The sequence below is a fragment of the Gavia stellata genome, chromosome 17 (genome assembly GCF_030936135.1).
Source record: "Gavia stellata isolate bGavSte3 chromosome 17, bGavSte3.hap2, whole genome shotgun sequence".
NCBI classification, from domain to species: domain Eukaryota; kingdom Metazoa; phylum Chordata; class Aves; order Gaviiformes; family Gaviidae; genus Gavia; species Gavia stellata.
This window is the reverse complement of record NC_082610.1, coordinates 8,431,920-8,450,857: the sequence shown is the minus strand read 5'-3', so window position 1 is coordinate 8,450,857 and position 18,938 is coordinate 8,431,920. Positions and strand designations below refer to the sequence as shown.

The 18,938-nt window shown below is 39.5% G+C and overlaps 1 protein-coding gene across 1 annotated transcript in view; it reads left to right on the top strand.

The window, feature by feature from the left end:
- MPPED2 (metallophosphoesterase domain containing 2) overlaps positions 1–18,938 on the top strand; it is a 109,164-nt gene that overhangs the window by 38,509 nt on the left and 51,717 nt on the right. The window contains exon 3 of the mRNA XM_059825951.1: positions 1,745–1,926. Within this exon, the coding sequence (XP_059681934.1) occupies positions 1,745–1,926 (182 nt within the window). The remainder of the gene's footprint in view (positions 1–1,744; positions 1,927–18,938) is intronic.

The window sequence follows — 18,938 nt, the reverse complement described above, 5'->3', positions numbered from 1 at the left end:
CCCATGCTAAAATTACAGCCATTAGTAAACATTCTACCAAATGTAAAAGACTCAGTAAAATCGTGTTAGTAAGTGCATCCACGTGGACATTTTTCCATTGGAGACCGGTACATGCCCATATGGAGTCTGATTTCTTGAACCACTATAAGCTTCCCAGCGTAGGGAGCTGAATTGCTCCCTGGAGGAAGGTTTTGGTCTTTCTCACCTATGTAGGGAGCTGAAGTTAAAGACACTGGTGGAAGTTTTCACACAGTTCAGTGTGTAGTAAATACTAATTCAGTTTACCAACAATAGTAAATACAGCTCAGTAAATAAAGGAGTACTTCAAAAGTCTATATTTTCTTAGGATTTGTGCTTTATTTTCTATTACTGATCATACATCTCATTACAACTATGAGGATTTAAGAAAAACAGATTCACAGTGATGTGTGCTAGTTACTTGTTTTTATTCAGTGTGGAGAGCAATACTAATAAAACCTGTTTAATTTTCTTTTTACTTTCAGGCACCAATTTTTGAATGTCTATTGTGCCAGTGTGTCCCAATAAGTCTTAAAACAGCATCATTTTGGGTGCTTTAAAATACTTTGAGCTTGGTTTCACTGCTCTGATGATTTGAGAGCTAAGTGGACTATTATTCTGACATAGCTCCTACATTCCGCAAAATTTCTAGCTGAAGCTAAGCTCTAACCATGATCAAAGTGGCACATCAACGGAATGGGCTGAAGGTTTGTGAAGTTGGGATGGGGTTTTCTGTGGTGTTAATCCAGATGCTGTGCTATTCAAATGTTGAGTGAAGTTGAGCAAATCAAATTATGGTAACTATGCAGAGAAATAATTGCTATTCCAAAGTAGGCTATGGGTTGCCTTTTGTATTTTAAGTTATTCTGTTACAAATTAGAACTTCTAACCACGAAGTATGCATAAAGCACGTCTCTTCCATGTTATTTTTCTGTTCTGCTTAAAATTGAAAAACAAAACCCGAAACACCTCAAAACCAAACTTCTGTGCTGAGTCACATACAGTTGATAAGATCAAATTAACAAATGTAGCTTGCAAATAACCAATTGAACTAAAATTTTAAATCATTGGCTATAGGGAAAAAAAATGTTTTACCTATGGTTGCTTGTTACTCTACCACATCAGTTCCTGACTTTATATGTTTTGGGAAGATGAGCTCAGGATTTTGTAGGAGAGTAAGAAGTTGTCATCAGATTCAGTTCTGCAATTTCCAGGCCTCATCAAAGCACTCCCGAATGTACCTGATTGTGCATAAACAAATATTCCTGCTGGAATCTATAAGAGTGCCTATGCCCTTGCACAAAATCAGATGCTAAGCTGCTCAGCTCAAGTCAGATCTTGTTGCTGGCCCACCTGTAATTTAATGGCTCGTGCACTTGTTCATGTATAAGGCAGATGATGGAAAAAATATACCTGAATTCAAAGTCTCTCAAATCCATTTTCCCCAATGTTTAAATTAACCTTAGTATCAGAACTGGCCATATTGTGTGTATTTTTCAATCTTCCTTCCTTACCAGGTAAGTATTTAAGAAGTACTGTGATCCCTTCTGGCTTTTTGGCAGTGTTGCATTACGGAGTCACTTCTTTCAGCATAGTGTGTGTAAATGGATGTGTATGTGTGTGCATGCACGCTTGTGTAGAGATAGATCTGTGTTGATATCTGAAATAATAGATGTGAGGGTTTTAACCTTGTAACTGTTACGAGATCTTTATGTGTCTGCTTTAGGGTCGACCCTATCCCATATGACACTCCAAAACCAGCGGGCCACACGCGATTTGTCTGCGTCTCAGACACACACTCCAGAACAGATGGCATCCAGATGCCTTATGGGGACATCCTTCTCCACACGGGCGATTTCACCGAACTGGGACTGCCCTCAGAGGTTAAGAAGTTTAATGACTGGTTAGGTAAGGAATTACTGCGTTTTGGTGACCCCAATTAACCTCTCCTGTCAAGTGTCAGTCACTGCCTCCTAATTGAATTAGAGCACTTGAAATTCCCCCCCCGCTACCCTTGCTTCACTTGTCCTCATGTGATGTGCTGTTTCTAACCTCAGTATGATTCTGTTAATTAAGACAAATTTTGAGACTTTGCTGTATTTCTGCATTATCTTGGGGGAAAAGATTCTGTCATTCCACAGCAAGGACTGTGTAGCCTTCTGTGTGCACTGAGGGGGTGGTGGCACCTCATATCAATGCATACAGCGTCCTATTAAGTTGACGCTGTGGGGTTTTATGTCCACAGCCAAAACTGTTGCTTGCTGTATTTTGGGTTTACCATAATTGAAAGCAGTGCTGGAAGTTACAACATATTTGGAAATGATGAAAGTCCTTCTTCCTACAATACAGGATAGCAAAATCAAGAATACGGTTTGGAAGAGGAGAATTTTTTTGGGGTGGTATTCACATGGTTGCCCCTTTGAGTTAGAGTACTGGCATTTTAAATTTGAACTCAGGCACTCAATACCTTTTCGGTAGAACGCCTTTCGTATTCTGCTGTAGTTGATAGCAGTGCCTTGATAGTCTATTGCTCCAGATGAGGGCAATTAAATTGCAACAGCAGAAGACCAAAATGAAGGAGGGGAACTTCTCCAGGATGCTTCTGTTATAAATGCCACTGGTAGGCTGGCTGTGTACTGCCATGTCACCATCTGCATTAGAAACAGAGATGAAGGTGACTCGAAGCAGCTGATCTTCAAGAAATGTTAGAATGAATTTACAGCATTATGTAAAAACCTTTGAAAGCATAGCTTTCTCATCACGCTTTACCTCCATCACTGCACTCTCTCTTGCCTGCTGTATGATGGCCACATCTCTACATGCCTTAATAGCATCATTTTATTCCATTGGAGTTCCTTGGCTGACCCTTCAAGAGATAAGTAAAGAACATTGGGATTTACAAAAGGAAATTTTAAATAGAAGAGCTTCCACATTCTCTGTCTTTTCACCCTCCTTTGCATTTTCTCCATACTGTTCTTTTTATCTTCCTTCTGACCTCTGATTTCCATAGCCCAATTTTAAAGAACATTTTTCCTTCTTTTTATTGCTGTGCATGTGGGATTGGGGCTTCCAGATACTGCCATATTACTGTAATTTAATTTTATCTTTCTTATTTCTAGAAAGCGGCACTACATTTTATGGGCTCAAAACTATCCTTTTTCTAGGAATGTAATTGCAGGACTGGGAAATAAGAAGTGGTGGGAGAAGTAGGTGGATATGTACATAGGTTGAGGGAAGAGACACACTAGGAATCATCTTCCTCAACTTTTGAGTGTTCTTTGTGATAACCTGTAAACGTTAGCGTTGCGAGGGAGGAGGAGGGAGCAAGGTAAGGGCAGTGGGAGGCTGCACCGCTTCACTGGGAGTGAGCTGTGGGGTCCCCCAAGCTTCAGTCCTCGTCGAGAAGCTGGACAGCACTGCTGTTCAATGAGGTTCAGTTGTTAGAGATGCTAGGCAGCTCCAGAAAAGGAATTGCTTTCTGGAGAGCATAGACCTCCAAAGTCTACCCTGAATGCACTGCTAAGAGCAGTGTCTGCCCACCAAACTTCATCTTTGGACTTTGGGTCGTTTCACAAGTATTGCCCGAGCCCACGCCTAGTGCTTGGCATTTGAAAATGCTAACTCGGTACTGCTGAAAGCCGAAACAAGCAAGCTGCTAGTGTGTTTTCATCCTTTCGTGGGGAATCTTACAGTATTGGCAGTCACTTGGCATTCCTTGTATTTAACAGGTGTTTCATGATGGTGTTATTTTATCCCATAGATCCTTGGTTTAACATTTGCAACAGAAGAATTATAACCCTTTGAATAGGTTTTGTTCCATCTTCAATAATTTAGCATGGGGCTTTCTTAGCATATATACAGTTCTTGTAGAAGTCAGGAGAGTATTTATCTCAGAAAGCAGATTTTGCATTCTTTGGCAGTTGGTGTCATTGAAACTGGAAGCTTTGACTGTGTGAGGACCTACTGGCTTTGGCCTCAGGCTTTCGTATTTCAGGTACAGAGAAAACTTTTTATATTTTTATTTTTTACATGCACAGTGTCTACTTGCATTTTCATATATATGACAATACCAGTTATTAAGTTTCTGGCATAAGTTGAGGCAGCAAATTTACTCCCCTGTGGAATCCTGTCGCGTTGGTGAATACTTGCTCCACTGCTGTCCTCTCCTCATCAAAACGCTATGAAGTCAGGCATGCCCTTTTACCACTTTATTTCAGGCTCCTATCTGTAAAATGGGAGTAATTGCATTTTACTATTTACTATGTATATTGTGAAGATTAATACCTTCAAGGTTGTGAGGTGATGACATGGAATAGTTTAAAAAATACATACCAGGGGCAGGCAGGAACAAGCAGGATTCCTTTTTCTTCTGCCATACAGTGGGAGGCATCTTATTTTTTCATTGTAGTTGGTAGGAACCTTATTCCAAAGCAATGCACTGAGAACTCCCATCAAATACAACGTTGTCCTTATAGAAAGGAGTGTTCATATCTTCTGTGTGCGTGGTTTTCTCCACTGGCAATCATGTTGTAAAGCAGTAATGAAGACAAGGCATTTGTATCATTTATACTGCGAGGGAGAGAAGCGAGATCAAAGCTAGGCTTCATTCCACAGCTTATTTTACCTGCTCTGTGGTAAAACAACAGGACCTCATCTCCACTAGGATTATATAATGGGAAAACTAAAAAACAATAACTATCCGTAATTTTCTCGGCAGTAAAGCCAAGGGAAGAGTTAAAAGGCGATTATTCTGAACCCCTGCCTCACTTGTACTGCACTGGGTGTTACGTGTGCCAGAGTTATACAGGACTGAAGGCACTTCTGTCAACCCTGCGATTTTGTGGGTCTTGCATCCCTTTGCAACTCTTCGGCTATTTCACCTGAGCAAAATGTTCAGCATCTTGTCCATCCATTTTATTAACATTTATCCTTCTTCCTCATCTCTGCAGCCAAATCACAGAACCTGCTTTCCACGCCCTCTTTCCGGCTCTTCCTACCTCTCAGCCCTTCCTGCTACTTCTACTGATTCTTGCGCTTTTTTCCCTTTGGCTGATAAATTTTCATTATTGGTTTTGCATGAAAGTCATCTGGGCTCATACATTGAATAACCTCTGTGGTCACTTAGTGATTACATACACTGGCTGAGGTAATTTATTCACTTTTGTTTTGGTGTGAACATGTCCCTTGGGTCTTGTAACTGCTGTAATCACTTGACCTTAGTGACTGTTGAATGCTTTAAACACAGTTATTTTAAATTTATAATTGTTTTCATTAAAAATCTCTTATAGTAACTTAACTGACCTTGCAGTAAACACAGCATTATGTGCTGAGGAAGAATTAAGACATTATTCTATGCCCAATATATTTCTCACCGAATGTTTCAACATACTATTATTATCACTATTCGTATTTTCCCCATCCATTCTCATTCAGTCATATATGGGAAATGAAATACAGGAATATCTAATTATAGCTCTGTCTTCCTAGTGCAATATTTCCTTTCCTGCGTGATAGGAAGTGATTGAATAACTCACAAGAGTTGAAGAGAAAGCAAAGATAAATTCAGGCAGATAGATCTTTAATGAGTGACGATATGTTTATTGTGCTCAATTAGTATGGGCCTGATTATGCATATCCTTACTTGTGTGAATAATTTGCATCTGGTTTAGTCATTTTTCTCAAATGGCTAGTTTTGTTCTTTTTTGTCTAGTGGTTATCTCTTACTGTGTTCGTTTCTGGTTTGGGGGGTTTTGTTCCATGCAAGATTTCTAATGTAAGGCACATTACTGGGTGAACTAGGCACAATTCTGCAGTGGTAGATAGGAGTAAATCCAGGAGGTGAAATTACTGCTGGCTAATGTCTGCAGAGCTGACAGTAGAATTTGACTAGGTTTTTTTCTGAGTTGTTCTGGGATTTAGCAGTTTGACTGTTTCATGTTTTTTCTTCAATGTCTTGCTTTTATTTTGAACACATGTTTCTTTCAATTTCTGTGGGATAATGACTTGAGGAACTTTGTGAATGGTTTAGTGGCCAAATACATATGAGTTTGTACTGGAACAAGTATTTCTTTACCTGTAATGTATCCTTGCCTTTAGTGTAAAACTTGTTGATAGACAAAAATCCAGCTTTTTTTCTGTGCGTAGTTCCTCCATCATGTTACTTAAAGTGAGAAGAAAAGAGTGATTATACTATTTTAACACAAGGTTTTCTTATTATAGTTTGCATATGTGGATGTGGTCCTCAGAAATGTATTTTCAGTTCTTTTAAAGTTCATCTTTGTGTGAGTGTTTAGTTATTGAAAATAGTAGCTTCAGCTTGGAATTGCTGGCTGTTACACAGTATAGATGACAAAACGGGAAGAGCACTGGAAATGCGGTGTTGCCCTTGGAGGTGTGGACAGGCAGTTGGTTCCAGTCTACGCTTGGATTTCTGCGTTAGTACTGTAGAAACTTGAAATTACAGTCAAAACTGTAAGCCAGACACCTGCCAAAATAGTGTTTGATCTTGAAGATAGTATAATTTAATCTGAAAAAAATGAACTGTAACAAAATAATGTAATAGTAAGATCAAGCTCTTCTCTTATCACTGTTTAAAAATTCAGGGTCACATTCCTCTTGTATCCTTTCTCAGTCTCTCTGGTCTGGCTCAATTACTCCCTCATTTTATCTAGGCTTCATCTCCTCTCCAGGCATACTTCATTTAGGGTGTTGTGTGAGCGCGTAATGTACACTGGAAACAGTTTCATTGTGATGAAGTATTTGTTCTTGAGAACTTTTGCTCCATAAAAGGATATTTCTGATTTTTATAAAAACAAACCAATAAGCTCTAAATTTCTCCAGATTCAGAGGTGTATTAGCTCAAAGTATTCTGAACTAATTTAGAACCAGAAGGAAGCTTATGAATAATTTAAAATAAAATTATGGCAATAAAAACAAATCTCTTCCTATTTTTATGAATTGATTTATTTCTGATTTGTGTTTTTACCATCTGGAGCGTATTTTGAACCCTATATTGCTCTACTTGTTATAGCTAGAAAGAATAATTGACTAAACATAAAATACCATTTGATGAACAAAACTCTTAGCACTTGAAAAAAAATTGCGTTCATTGCCAGTGAAAGAAAATGCTGAGGTAGCTTTAATCCTGTAAGTGTGTATGAGTTTTGCACAGCTGTTCTGGGAGAGAGGGAAGCAACTCCCTGGAAAATCTATTAGTCTAATTTTGAAAACAGCTATGTCTTCGGTGAGTGGCTCTGGTGAGGACTGTCTTTAGGCTTCAGACACTGGAATGGGATACACTTACTTTAATAAGAGGTCGAGCTGGCTGCTGAAGACAGTTGACTCTTCTGTTGGTGTTGGCATTCTGCTGTCCTTCTGACACTGTTAGGAGTTCCGCGTGATTTGTAGGATCCAGACCATGTTTGCTGCCTATTTCAGAGATGCTCTGAACTGGAGAATGATGGAGACCTGAAGGTGCACTGGCAAGCCTGTACAGACAGTTTTATTGTGTCTATTTGCTTATTAATTCTAGCTGCTAATAGATGCTGAATGTTATGAGCTTGGAATGTGTTAATGCAATTTCATTAAAAAAAACCCCAGATTTATAAGATGAAATCTAGAGTTATCAAGTGTTTTTGGTGTGGTGGGTTTTTTTACTTATTTAGTTCTCTGGGTTTTGTATCTCACTCTGTCTGTATGGTAAAGTTTTTAAAAGCTTCTTCCAAGTTTATTTAGATTTTATTGCAGTATCACTACTTAAGAGTATTTCTTTTGCTTTTGTTCTAACTTGAACTGTGTTTAATGTCAGAGTTAAATTTTCATTTGTAGTTAGTTTTAAATTCCCATATGGCTTGACTAAATTAATTGTCAGTGCTCATCTTTTATTTGCATACACCTTCTTTAGATATATTAATACTAATTTTATTTTTCTTTCTTCTCGGAGGAATACAAAAATAATTTGAATGTTACATTTTATTTTATTTATAAAATTGTGGGGAAATACAGCCATGTGGATTTTTGGTAATAAGCTGAATAATGTTTTCCTGATGTAGCAATCCACAGTGAAATGTGGAAACAAAATGGAAAAAAAAAACCTGCAAAATTCTACTTTTGTGCTATGGTTATTATAGCTTCATATTTATCCTCTGCTCTGAGTCAGATACTAGATGCTTTGTGGAAAACAGAAGCCTAGAAGTGTACCTTAAAAGGTAAAATAGAAGAAATTGTATAGAAATTAATGTCAAGATAGTAAAATTTCCACTGACTAAAGTGGAATTTGTGCATGAGGAGCCGTGTAAGTTTATTCATATCTGATCAGTTGTTTCTTGTTTTGCTCTTGTTACTCCTGGTAACTTTTCATAAAGAAATTTCGGAAGAAACTATTTTTACTATCTGTTAATGGCATACAGAGAAACTTTGAGGGTTTTTTTCTAAACTGTAGTCACTAATTAACTAAAGAGACAGTGTAAAATTCTCTGTACAAGTTGTGTACTACCTGCCATGATCAATCAAACCAAACATTAAGGTGTTATTTGATAGCCATTAGAAAACTTGGCTCAGGTGAAATGTGCTTTCAAAGAGAATAATGTTCTCGATTGAGTGGCTCTTTATGTGTTTAAACCTAACATATTCATTTGGTAATTTTCAATGAAAGCAAGGAGCCAGTGAGCACTGGAAAGTATTGCACAATTCTTGGACAGGACTTCCAATCACAATAATTGCTCAGTCATTTCTTGCATCTGCTTCCCTGGACTGCTGTTGTCTTAAAAGGGGGGGTATGATCAGGTTTCAAATAACAAACCATAACCAAAATAAATTCATAAAATAACCAAAATAATTCTTCCTATCAATTCCCTCTTTCCCGCAAATCCACTTTAAAACAGAACAAAGATTTATGGTTGTTGTATTGACCAGGCATGAAACAAGTAATGCCACCCAAATAGAAAGTTTTATAGACATTGTCATCAGATTCGTCCTCCAGCATTGCTGCCGCATATCATAACATGAGAATGATTTCAATGGAAAGCAGTCAAAGTATGTATTCTTTGTACACCATCAATTTATTTTGTCACTTACAAATTAAATCTTGCATCAAAAACACAAAGTGCAAAAATGCCTCTCTCCTAAATGTTCATATCATGTACACCATATTAACAATATCTAATTAAAATGAGAAGTCTTTCTGTTAGTAGAGCATCACATTCCTGCTTAGAAAGAACAATGGTTTCGGGGTGGAGGAGTTGCTTTGAGCAGAGAGAGATTAGGGCTGGGAGGAGAAAGCACTGCAGAATTTAGTATCATGTGTAGTGTTCAAAGAAATTTTATTTCATCATAAAGATTAGCAGGCTGTGTTTAAAACCAGCAAGCTGGTTGGCAGTGTCCTGTCTATTACAAAGCTTTCTTTTTTTTAATCACCACTTTTTTTTTTTAATGTTGTATGCGACTACAGAACCTAGCAGACAGCAGGAATGATCTTTCAGTTTTGTGCTTCCCACCCCCCTTCCTCCTTTCAGTTCTGCATGTTAGGAAATGCGTGAGATTACCTTAAACTGAGCTACAAAACGGTATCTCAGTGAAAAGCCAACCTGCATTTTTTTGGCTTGTATAAAATGATTTTTTTTTTTTTCCATGGCCAGCCACTGAGAGTGAAGATCTGCTAAAAATGTTAGGATGGGGGTGTGTGGGGGTGTGTGGGGGTGTTGAATCAAGCTTAAAACTCAAATGTTAGCATTTATTCACACTGTTGTGGACATTACTACGCTGTAGAAAAGCAACATGCAGCACTTTATGTTAATGCAAGACTGGCAGACCTTTATCTTGTAGTAATTGCCTATACTAGGGGGTTAATAAGTGTTCCGAGAATTACTGACTTCTTTTTTTGTTAAAGAAAAACAGGTTGTTGCTTCTTGCTGGCTATAACCAGCCTGCATAGCTTGTTAATTACCCCTCTTGTTGCAGTGGGCTGAAGCTGAGTATTTGAGCTCGGACGAATTCTACATGCATTTTATGTATCGGGAACGAGGTGTCTTGGCACAAAAGGGCTGCAAAAGAAAGACCTGTGCAACTCCACCTTGCCCATCCACATCCGTCACGCCTGGTAGAAGAGCTTGAAACCTTTATTGGCTGTATTTAGGGAGTATATTGATTTCAGAGGACGGGTGTTATATTCATGGGTGCTCCAGTACCACTGGTCGGGGGAGAAAAAGGAGAAGAGAACCCCTTCTCCCAGGGCTAAAGGAATTTTGTGTTTTCTTTGTCCTGCTTTGTTGTCCTGAGCATGGCAGTGCGAATAATGGTGCAAATAAGGGTGGTTACAAGACCCACGGGCAGCATCTTCCCTTGGTGACCCTGGTGCAAGGCTGGGAGGACCCACTCTGCTGCCACGTCCCGCGGCGCTGGGCTGGTCTCAGTGTTTGGCTCACATGCGGGCTGGTTCATGGTGGCCCTTCCACCGCTTTGGGAGCTGAGTTTCTCAGGACTTGAGATCGTGTCGAGGCTCAGGTCACTTCAGCACCTCAGTTCACTGTTCTAGTCCCTCTTTTCTCATCCTGCACCCCAGCTGTGAGGTGTGACGGTTGCCAAACCCTCACTTACTATTGATGGTACATTTAGTAGAGAAGGAACAAAGCAGCACAACAGGGGACAGCAGTGTAATGAGAAAGGCAAGAAGATGCAAAGCCAACATGGAAGAGAACAAAATAACATCAAACTGGGGGAGGGACGGAGGCTACAAAGAAGAGGGAGACAAATGAGAGCAGAAGGATGTAAAGTAGTAGAGATTCACCTGCGTTTTCCAGAGCTTCATTTCTTCCCAAGTTAATAAAATTAAGAAGTGAGAGCTCAGGAACACTCTGTACTTAGAACTTCCTGTAACTGTTGGTTAAGTGAACCTTAAAGACCTCAGAATTATGTACATCTTTTCTAATGAACCAGAATCTTTAATATTACAAACCAGGCTGGGTATCAGAGTGCAATAGCTCCTTTTCTCCTGAATGTTGCCATTAAATTTTTTTGGTGTAACCAGCCAACACGGAGAGTTTTAGTTTAAAACAGAGCTGCAAATGGTAAAAAATTACCTGTGCTTCCTTACTTTTACGTGAGCTGCTCTCCCCCACCCGTTACTCTTCAGGCTCCCCACTCCCGGAGCAGCATTTGGCATTTGCCTTCGCTGCTGAGAGAGGAGCAGAAAAGCTGCAAGGCAACCATGGCGTTTCCTGCATTTTTCTGCAGGAGATGTCCCCTGAGCATTGTGGGGAAGGAGTTCGTTCCTTCTGCTCGCCCCTGTCCCTGCTGCAAGCTTCGGTGGTCACTGGGAGTAAAATAATGTAGCTGTAGCCGTACTCGTGGTCCTGAGAGTAAAGGTCCTGGACTAACATCCCCTCATAAAAAACCCCATGTGAAGTAATTCCCAGACTAGCGCTGTAGGGAAAGCCATTCGCCATTTGCAGTCTGCTGGTTGTAAATGATAATCCTGTGCCATTAGCCGGAGTGTGAAAGGCGGGAGGGAGTGCCTGAGCGAGATGGCTGAGGGATGGATGCCCTGCTGCGGCAGAGCCCGGGCTGGCCCTGGGGACGAGGGGAAGAGCCACTGCTCTGGTGACTGACAGCTCTGGCCATGTGCGTTAAAATGGGTCCTGGCATTTGAGTGAGTTCCTAGAGAGGATGTGTGTAGGGTTATAGTGGAAGCAATATAGCCATTCATAAACAAATGCTTCCGTGAAGCCAGCTGTAAAAACAATGATGCTTGCCTTTGAGGTGAAAGGGCAAAACCTTAGCAGAAAGGAGTATAAATAAGAAATAAGTTGTTACCTTTGTGTAAGTGACTGAAATAGCTGTTCTCGTAGTGCTTTGTCTTAATGACCATCTCCGATTAACTATAGTTGTCGCCTTATTCAGCAAAACTGCATATCATGCCTTTTTATGGCAGTTTTTCCGTTCCTTTTCTTTTTTTTTAAGTCTAGAAATAATGGCTCAAGTGGGTAAGTGAGGAGAGACCCTACTCTGCAGAAAGCACACGAGATGAAAAATTGCAAGTGCTGCATGCCCCAACAGTTAATGATAGCGTTTAATTACAGAGAAATACTTACTCGTGTACCAGAATCCCCTGTGTGCTTCTGTACGCAAAAGCAAACTACAGATGCTGCATCATACAGATTTTGTAGCACCTTGTGAAAATGTTAGTGTAGATTCAAATGCACATATCCATTTAACCTGATTTAAAAACATTTCACTACCTCAGTAGGTTAGGTGCTTACTATTGTCCTTATTAAGGAGCAGAGACGGCTGCAGCAGCGGCCCTATGTACTTGTAACAAGGATAGGAAAGCTAGCAGTGTCACCTGAATTCCATCACAAATGAAGCACTCAAACTCTTTATATTGCAGAATGGTGTTTCCATTATATATATTATTTTTCATTCATCTGTTTTGTCCTTCCGTCTTTGGAAGGACTGTTAGGAGGTATTTCAGCACCCAGGTTTGCCCACTGAAATTAAGAGTGCCACCTGGGATTTTTTAAAAACTTCAGTCTGAACTGTCTGTCATGAGGTCCTGGGATGCTGTAACATAAATAATCTGGTATTTGAAATTCTGCAAAGCCAGGAGAAGAGAGGAGGGGAAATGGTAGCAGGGGTGAGATTTGGAACTCAGAAATCCCTGGCACCAATTTCCATAGTTATCGCTTTAGACCTTTATCAGGCTTAAAGTTTCCTTCTGTCTCTCTTTTCTGTGTTTGGGGTTATGATATGTGCTTAAACTTACACGGAAGGTATCTGAGGCTTTGTGCCGTTCTGCTCAGGCAATTCTAGATGGCTAGGCAAAAAAAAAACCTGCAGAAGAGGAATTCAGTTCCTTGTAATAACATCATACAGCTGGAGTGATTTGGTTGTCTCCTTTAGTAGCTAAGAAACCTCTCTGTGGGCTGGGTTATTAAAAGGAATTTCCTTACAGGACTCAGGAGATTCCTGGTATCCGAGATCATCTTGAAAGACTACAATGGAATGTTTACGTTTTTTAGAATAATAAATTTAAACGTGGGATTCAGAAAATAATACTGGAGGTTCATAAAGAGCTGCCTGAATATTTCTAGTTGACTGTAATTTCTGTTTGTGCTCTCTGTGTAGTCTCTCAGTAAAGATTTCAGGAAACGACCGTGACGGTAGTTCTGAAATACCTTACCTAGTGCTGTCAAATGGATATTGGACTGCTTCTAGAAGTGGAGTTTAGTTCAGGTTTTAGATTTCTCCTCTTCCGACTTAGAAAAGGAAGAAACAATTCTTAACAAACATCAGCATCGCCATGTGCAAATACGTTTAAAAACACCTTTGAATATCAAACTTGCTTTTTAGACTTAAATGTTTACAAGGAAAAGCACAGAACATGATCACAGGGTAAAAAGCAGCTAATTGCTTTAGCATGCTGGAGGATGTTACATTGTCAAAGTTACTAAAAAGCCGATGTCCCGCTTTTAGACAGCAGTCCATGCTTTTAAAACCTTTGGGATATTTAAAAAATATTTTATCTTATTTCTTCTTTTTCCTTTCAGTTTATTTTCCTTGTGATTATTCTTGCTGTCCCTGCTTCTTATTTTTTCCCTTATCATTATGGGAATTTATCCAAGTTACATTAGTATTGGTAGTCAGTTAAGTCTGAGCCCCAGTATGTTTTGTAGTTTACCAATAATGTAGTCAAAAATTATAGTTTTGAAAGGAAGGATTTTAGTTCCATGTATAAAAATTGAGAAGTTATGTAAAATATACTGTATTATAGAAAGAAAATTAAAACAGTTATCAGAAGTTTCTTGTTTATGTATTTGAGGTTTTTCTTCTCATAAGAAATGCTCTGATCACCTTCCTGGGATACAGAAAAAAGGAGGCATTTGAAGGGATTTTTTCAGAAATACTGACTAGGCTTTACCAGGCTGCGAGATAGAGGGAGGCGTCTGCCTCCTGCTTTGTGCATTGTAAGCCTCAAAGACTTTAATTTAAAAATGAGAAAACAAATAATGGGAGCAAGTTCAGCCAGGAGAGAAATGGGAGAATGTTTTTGGTGATTATATGTGTTTCCTGATTGAGGTATTGATTTGTTTATCTCAAGGTAGGTAGGTATTGGAAGTGTTCTGATAGAGGTGTGTTTTTCAATCCTGTGGACAGAAAAGGAGGTTCTGCTTGCTCACGTAAAGGTCCCTGTCAATACGGCAGAAAAATCTGGGGCAGAATCTATATCTGGGTCCTGCATTCATAATTCTCATTTCCTTCAGTAAGTTTTCCTTCCACAACTAGTGAAGAATTGATATCCAGACTTGTTTCTCATTTAAATAAAGATTTTAGTTTGCCTGGAAAATCTTGTCCTTAGCTTTCGCTGGCCTCTTGCAGTGTGAAAATATATGTATGTAAAAATACCAAGACATTGTCTGTGACAATTATGATTAGCTTAATTACTTTCTGTATAATTGTTTCTCAAGATGACCTCCTTTTCGATGACTTTTATTCATTTATTTTAGAAAAAAAGGCTTAATTGGAATTGTAAATTACAGAGATGAAGGGTATGTTGTGGGAAGTAGGTCCAGATCTGTTTGTGTCAGACGGTGACTGTTGGTTTTTATAATCTTAGGATTCACGGAGAAAAGTCATTTAAATTGATACAGTATGTGCGTGCACAAGGTAATATCAACAACCAATATATTATTTCAAAATCTGGTGAGTTTCTTTATAGAGGATTAGGTTATATAGTGTGGGGGAGCTCCGAAAAGAAAATAGAATTGTGTATTGATGCCTTTAGAAATATTATTTGAGGGCAATAAAATGTTCCCTGAAATTCCCTCCTGAGTGGAGAAAATGGGGTTTGTTTGCAGTAATTGCGTTTTCTAGCATTTGCTTTCACACTTTCCAATATGAGTTAAGCCAATTGGAACCTGTGATTTCATTTTGCTTATTGGCAAAAGTACCATGTAAATTGATCTGTGATGCGTTTATAGAGAATGCTTTGAAAGTTTTGAAATAGAGATGGCTTTTTCTTATTAGATTTAGATAGGATTAGGGTTCGTTTCTATATTTTGGCCTAATGTAATAGTAACCAAAAATGTTCCTTTTCAATTTAGTCTTAATCAAGTTCAAGGAGAACATTTCTACTTAGGCCCACTGGCACTGTGAAGGCAGAGTTTATGTTCCCATTCTCAGCCTTGATATGCGGAATTCAAGATCTGAGCCATTTGAAACCACACCGAGCTGACATCTGTCTAAAACTTGTCAGCCCTGGTACATTAAGATCTTGATCGCAAGCGAAAATGTAAAATTTTGTTGGACAAAATATAGCATGTTTCTATGTATTTGCAGTATACACGCACTATAGACATTAAACTGTGCAGGGGGTTAGATGCAAATCTCGTTACAAGTGTAAATATTGGGGTAATTCTGTTTAGAGGAACACCCTTCAGCTCTGCCAGACAAAAGATGTTCTTGCCTGAAAACCTTATATATTTTCTCAAGCGAATGCTGTTTCACATAAAGGATCTCTTTGAAAGTGCGTGCAGAGCACCAAAGCAGTCGTGGTAGTCCTTTATGTGTTGCTTTCCTTATGGGAAAGAGAAGAGTAGGAGGAACTACAATTTCTTCAAGAATCATTTTTAAAAATGAAAGGGAAAAAATAAGGCTATTGTGATTAGCGGGGGTGTGGTGTTTTCAGAATTTGCTAAATTTAAAGGGAAACTTCACAGCTGTCAGATTTTTTGATTTTTAAGTTACGTGATTATTTTTATTTTTTTTTCTTGAAAGCTGAATCTTTCAGGTTACATAAGTACAAGCCTGAATAGAAAGCCTTTCCAGGGACTAGCAAGCAGAGAAATCTGTGCTGCTTCTGTTTCAGATTTCATAATTTTAAAGTCAATTTTGGGGACGACTTACACCTAAAGTTGGCAGTGCTGTGAGCTGCAAAATCTGGAGGCTTTTTTGGGTCTGAGGTTAGACTAAACAAAAACTTCAGATTCTGTCTGTTTTAAAACAAATAAATGTCACTTATTAATTGATAAAACTTTAGTGAAGCTTTCCATGTTTCAAGAAAAAATGTTTCAGTAACAGCAGGCCAGTGAAATTCAAAACAACTTTGAGATCAAAACCCAACACATGTCATGTCAGAATAATGCTAAGGAATACATGGAACCCTGAAGTGAAACAAAAGATTATCGCTTATGTTGTGCTACATCTTTTCTTTTAACAGAGAGGAGAAGGATATTAATCACAAACAGTTACATTAGAATAATGTTATGGTTGAGACATAAAGACATAAAAGCAAGGAATTGTTACCAGTGTCAAAGCATCATTAAATTGGACCTCTAGTTCGGTAGGTTCTGCTCTGTACAGTTTGTACTGCACTTGGTGATGTTACGGCCCAGCGTTGTGCAAAATTGGCTTTATTTAACTATGGCAAAGAGAACGCACTTGGTGTTAGGTACCGCCGATTCTGCAGCATCAGACTTCTCCTAAGTGCCCGCGTAGGTTAAGTAGCACCTGTGTCTGTGGTCGCTCGGAGAGGACCGTATTTGCTGCAAAACCTTGGCACTGCATGGCTGAGTTATAGGTGCTGAAGCAAGATTCACTCAATACTTCCTTGCTTTCATGGGTTTATGGCTCAACCTTCGCATTATTGTAACGTAGTTTTTTGTGTTTAATGTTTCTTAGACTTGGTTTTCCATTGCCAGCATGGAAGAAATCCTAATGCATGAGTTTCAGAGGAGAAGGTAGCAGTCTGAACCTGCTGTGTGGCTCGATCCGCAAGTGTGAGTATTAACGCTAGAGCTGTCAGGCCTTGTGAAAATTAATGAAGCCTGACGGTTACAGAGTGAAAGGTCAGAGGCAGAGCTTGCACTTACCTAACATTTCTGTTTTGTTGTGTCTAACAGCGTTTTCAACAAAGGGGAGCTTTAACATACAAGCTTTAGATTTATCACAGGAATTCAAGGGTCTCAGCCTTTGCTTCTCCCTGGGCTGTGGTCTGATGTTTTCTTTGCATAAAGGCAAAACAGTTAAACTTTCATTCATCTTCTCCTCTTGCTGTGTTGCCCATGTGTGTTTTGCCTGTATTTTTCTTTCTTCAAAAGTTGGTTTTGGAGGGGGGGGGGGGAAAAGAAGCATCTGAACTGATGATAGTTTAAAAAGCTGGTGGAATACTTTTCATCAAGATGATTTTGAGAGATCTTGTACTTCAGCTCTTCATACTTCTTTAGAAGCATGTCCTGGTTCTGTGCACGTTCTGTCTTTTATTTGCCTGCTTTTTTGTTTTTAGTCATTTCATTCTGTAGGTTTCTACAGACACAGGGAGGTAAATTGCATAGAAATACATGGGTTACGTTTTCAGCCAGTTTGTTGGTTGACATCAGTTTTAGCTATTCTATTGAGGACTTTCTGTGAAGGCTGTTTGATGAAAACGGCCAGAATATCTTCACAGTCAGCTGGCCAATCTCATCCTAGAAAAGATGTTTGGTTTTCCTATCCAGGTTTGGATCTCAGTACCTGCAGTTGATTGGTGGTGTGAGAAGTCCAGCTTATCATTGGAAAGCTCAAGTCTATATAACTGTACTTACACGCTCTAACTCATCTGTTGCTGCTGAAGGAGAAATCAGAGCCTTTGAGATACTCTGTCTTGTCTTTTAAAAAGCTGAAAGGGGCCTCTGTGTGTTGCAATTGTGCTGTCAGTGCTGGGAAGAGAGAGGAACCATGGCCCTGAGATGGAGTGGGCTTTCCGTGGGAAACCTCTATGAAGAGTTACAGGGCTGCTGAGCAGCAGCGGGTTCTGCTGGCTGCCCTCGCCTGCCGCCCTTCGGCGGGCAGCTTGGGCAGCCGGCCAGGCAGCTGAGAGCAACCCGTGCTGCTGTGGGGACTGGAAGCCCATAGGAATGACACAAAATCTGCTCCTTCCATGTTTATCTCTGGACGAGTATGTGGTTGGTTATAGGTGAATGCTTCATGGCCAGCTTTGCATTTTTGATGCGTGTATGATAGACCATAAATAGGAGACGATTCACTTAAAACTGGCATCTCACTTGTACAGATTTCCCTCTTTTTGAAGGGACTATGATTTGTACTTAAAGGTTTTTCAGCCCATTTCTCAACATATGGCCAAAGGGTCTATGAGGCTATGAAATGGGCATGAAAATACTTCACGTTTCGTGGAAGTGTTGTGTGGTTGGAATAATTAATGCATGTGTATGTATATTCAGAGCTTCACATCAAAAGGACTTGTGTAGCATTTGTGTGTAAATACAGGTTTCTAGCACTATATAGATGGCTAGTACCACATTATTTCTTATTTCCCTACTTCCCTGTGAGTTTTGTACGTAACAGTAGTTAAAAAATAATGTGATATTCTATTTGTGTAGGGACTCAGAAGTTAACATTCGTTGCCAGTCAGACTCCTTTTCATGTCTGGCAGCTCTACAGAACTTGGGTTGTGTGACTAAATTGTATGCGTATGAAGCATGCCATTAGAACTGGAACAGTTGTTCAACAGATTAAGGACTCCTAGGATCAAGTACTTAAGGTGAACTTAAAAAAACCCACTGAAACACCTTCTTATGTAGGTTAAAAAACCCAACAACCTGCCACCCTCCCCAGCTTCCCCCCTCGTCACATGTAATAGGTGTGTTAAAAGTCAAGTCTGTTGCTCAGCTAACACTTTAAAGTGATGTAAGTGGTTGCAGCCAGCAAAAGAAGTCCTGCGTTACCAGCCTTCACAGAGCCTCATTCCTTTTTTGCTACATCAGTTTTCATCTGGATCAGTTTCCTGATCCATTGTGCTCTGCGGCCACCAAATCCTTGTGTTGGCAAAGAGGCGTGGTGGCACAGGAGTGAGGATACACACTTGGGGGACAAAGGTATGTGGGACTGTAGCTTGAGGGGTTGACTTGTTAAACAAGAAGTCACAGAAATCC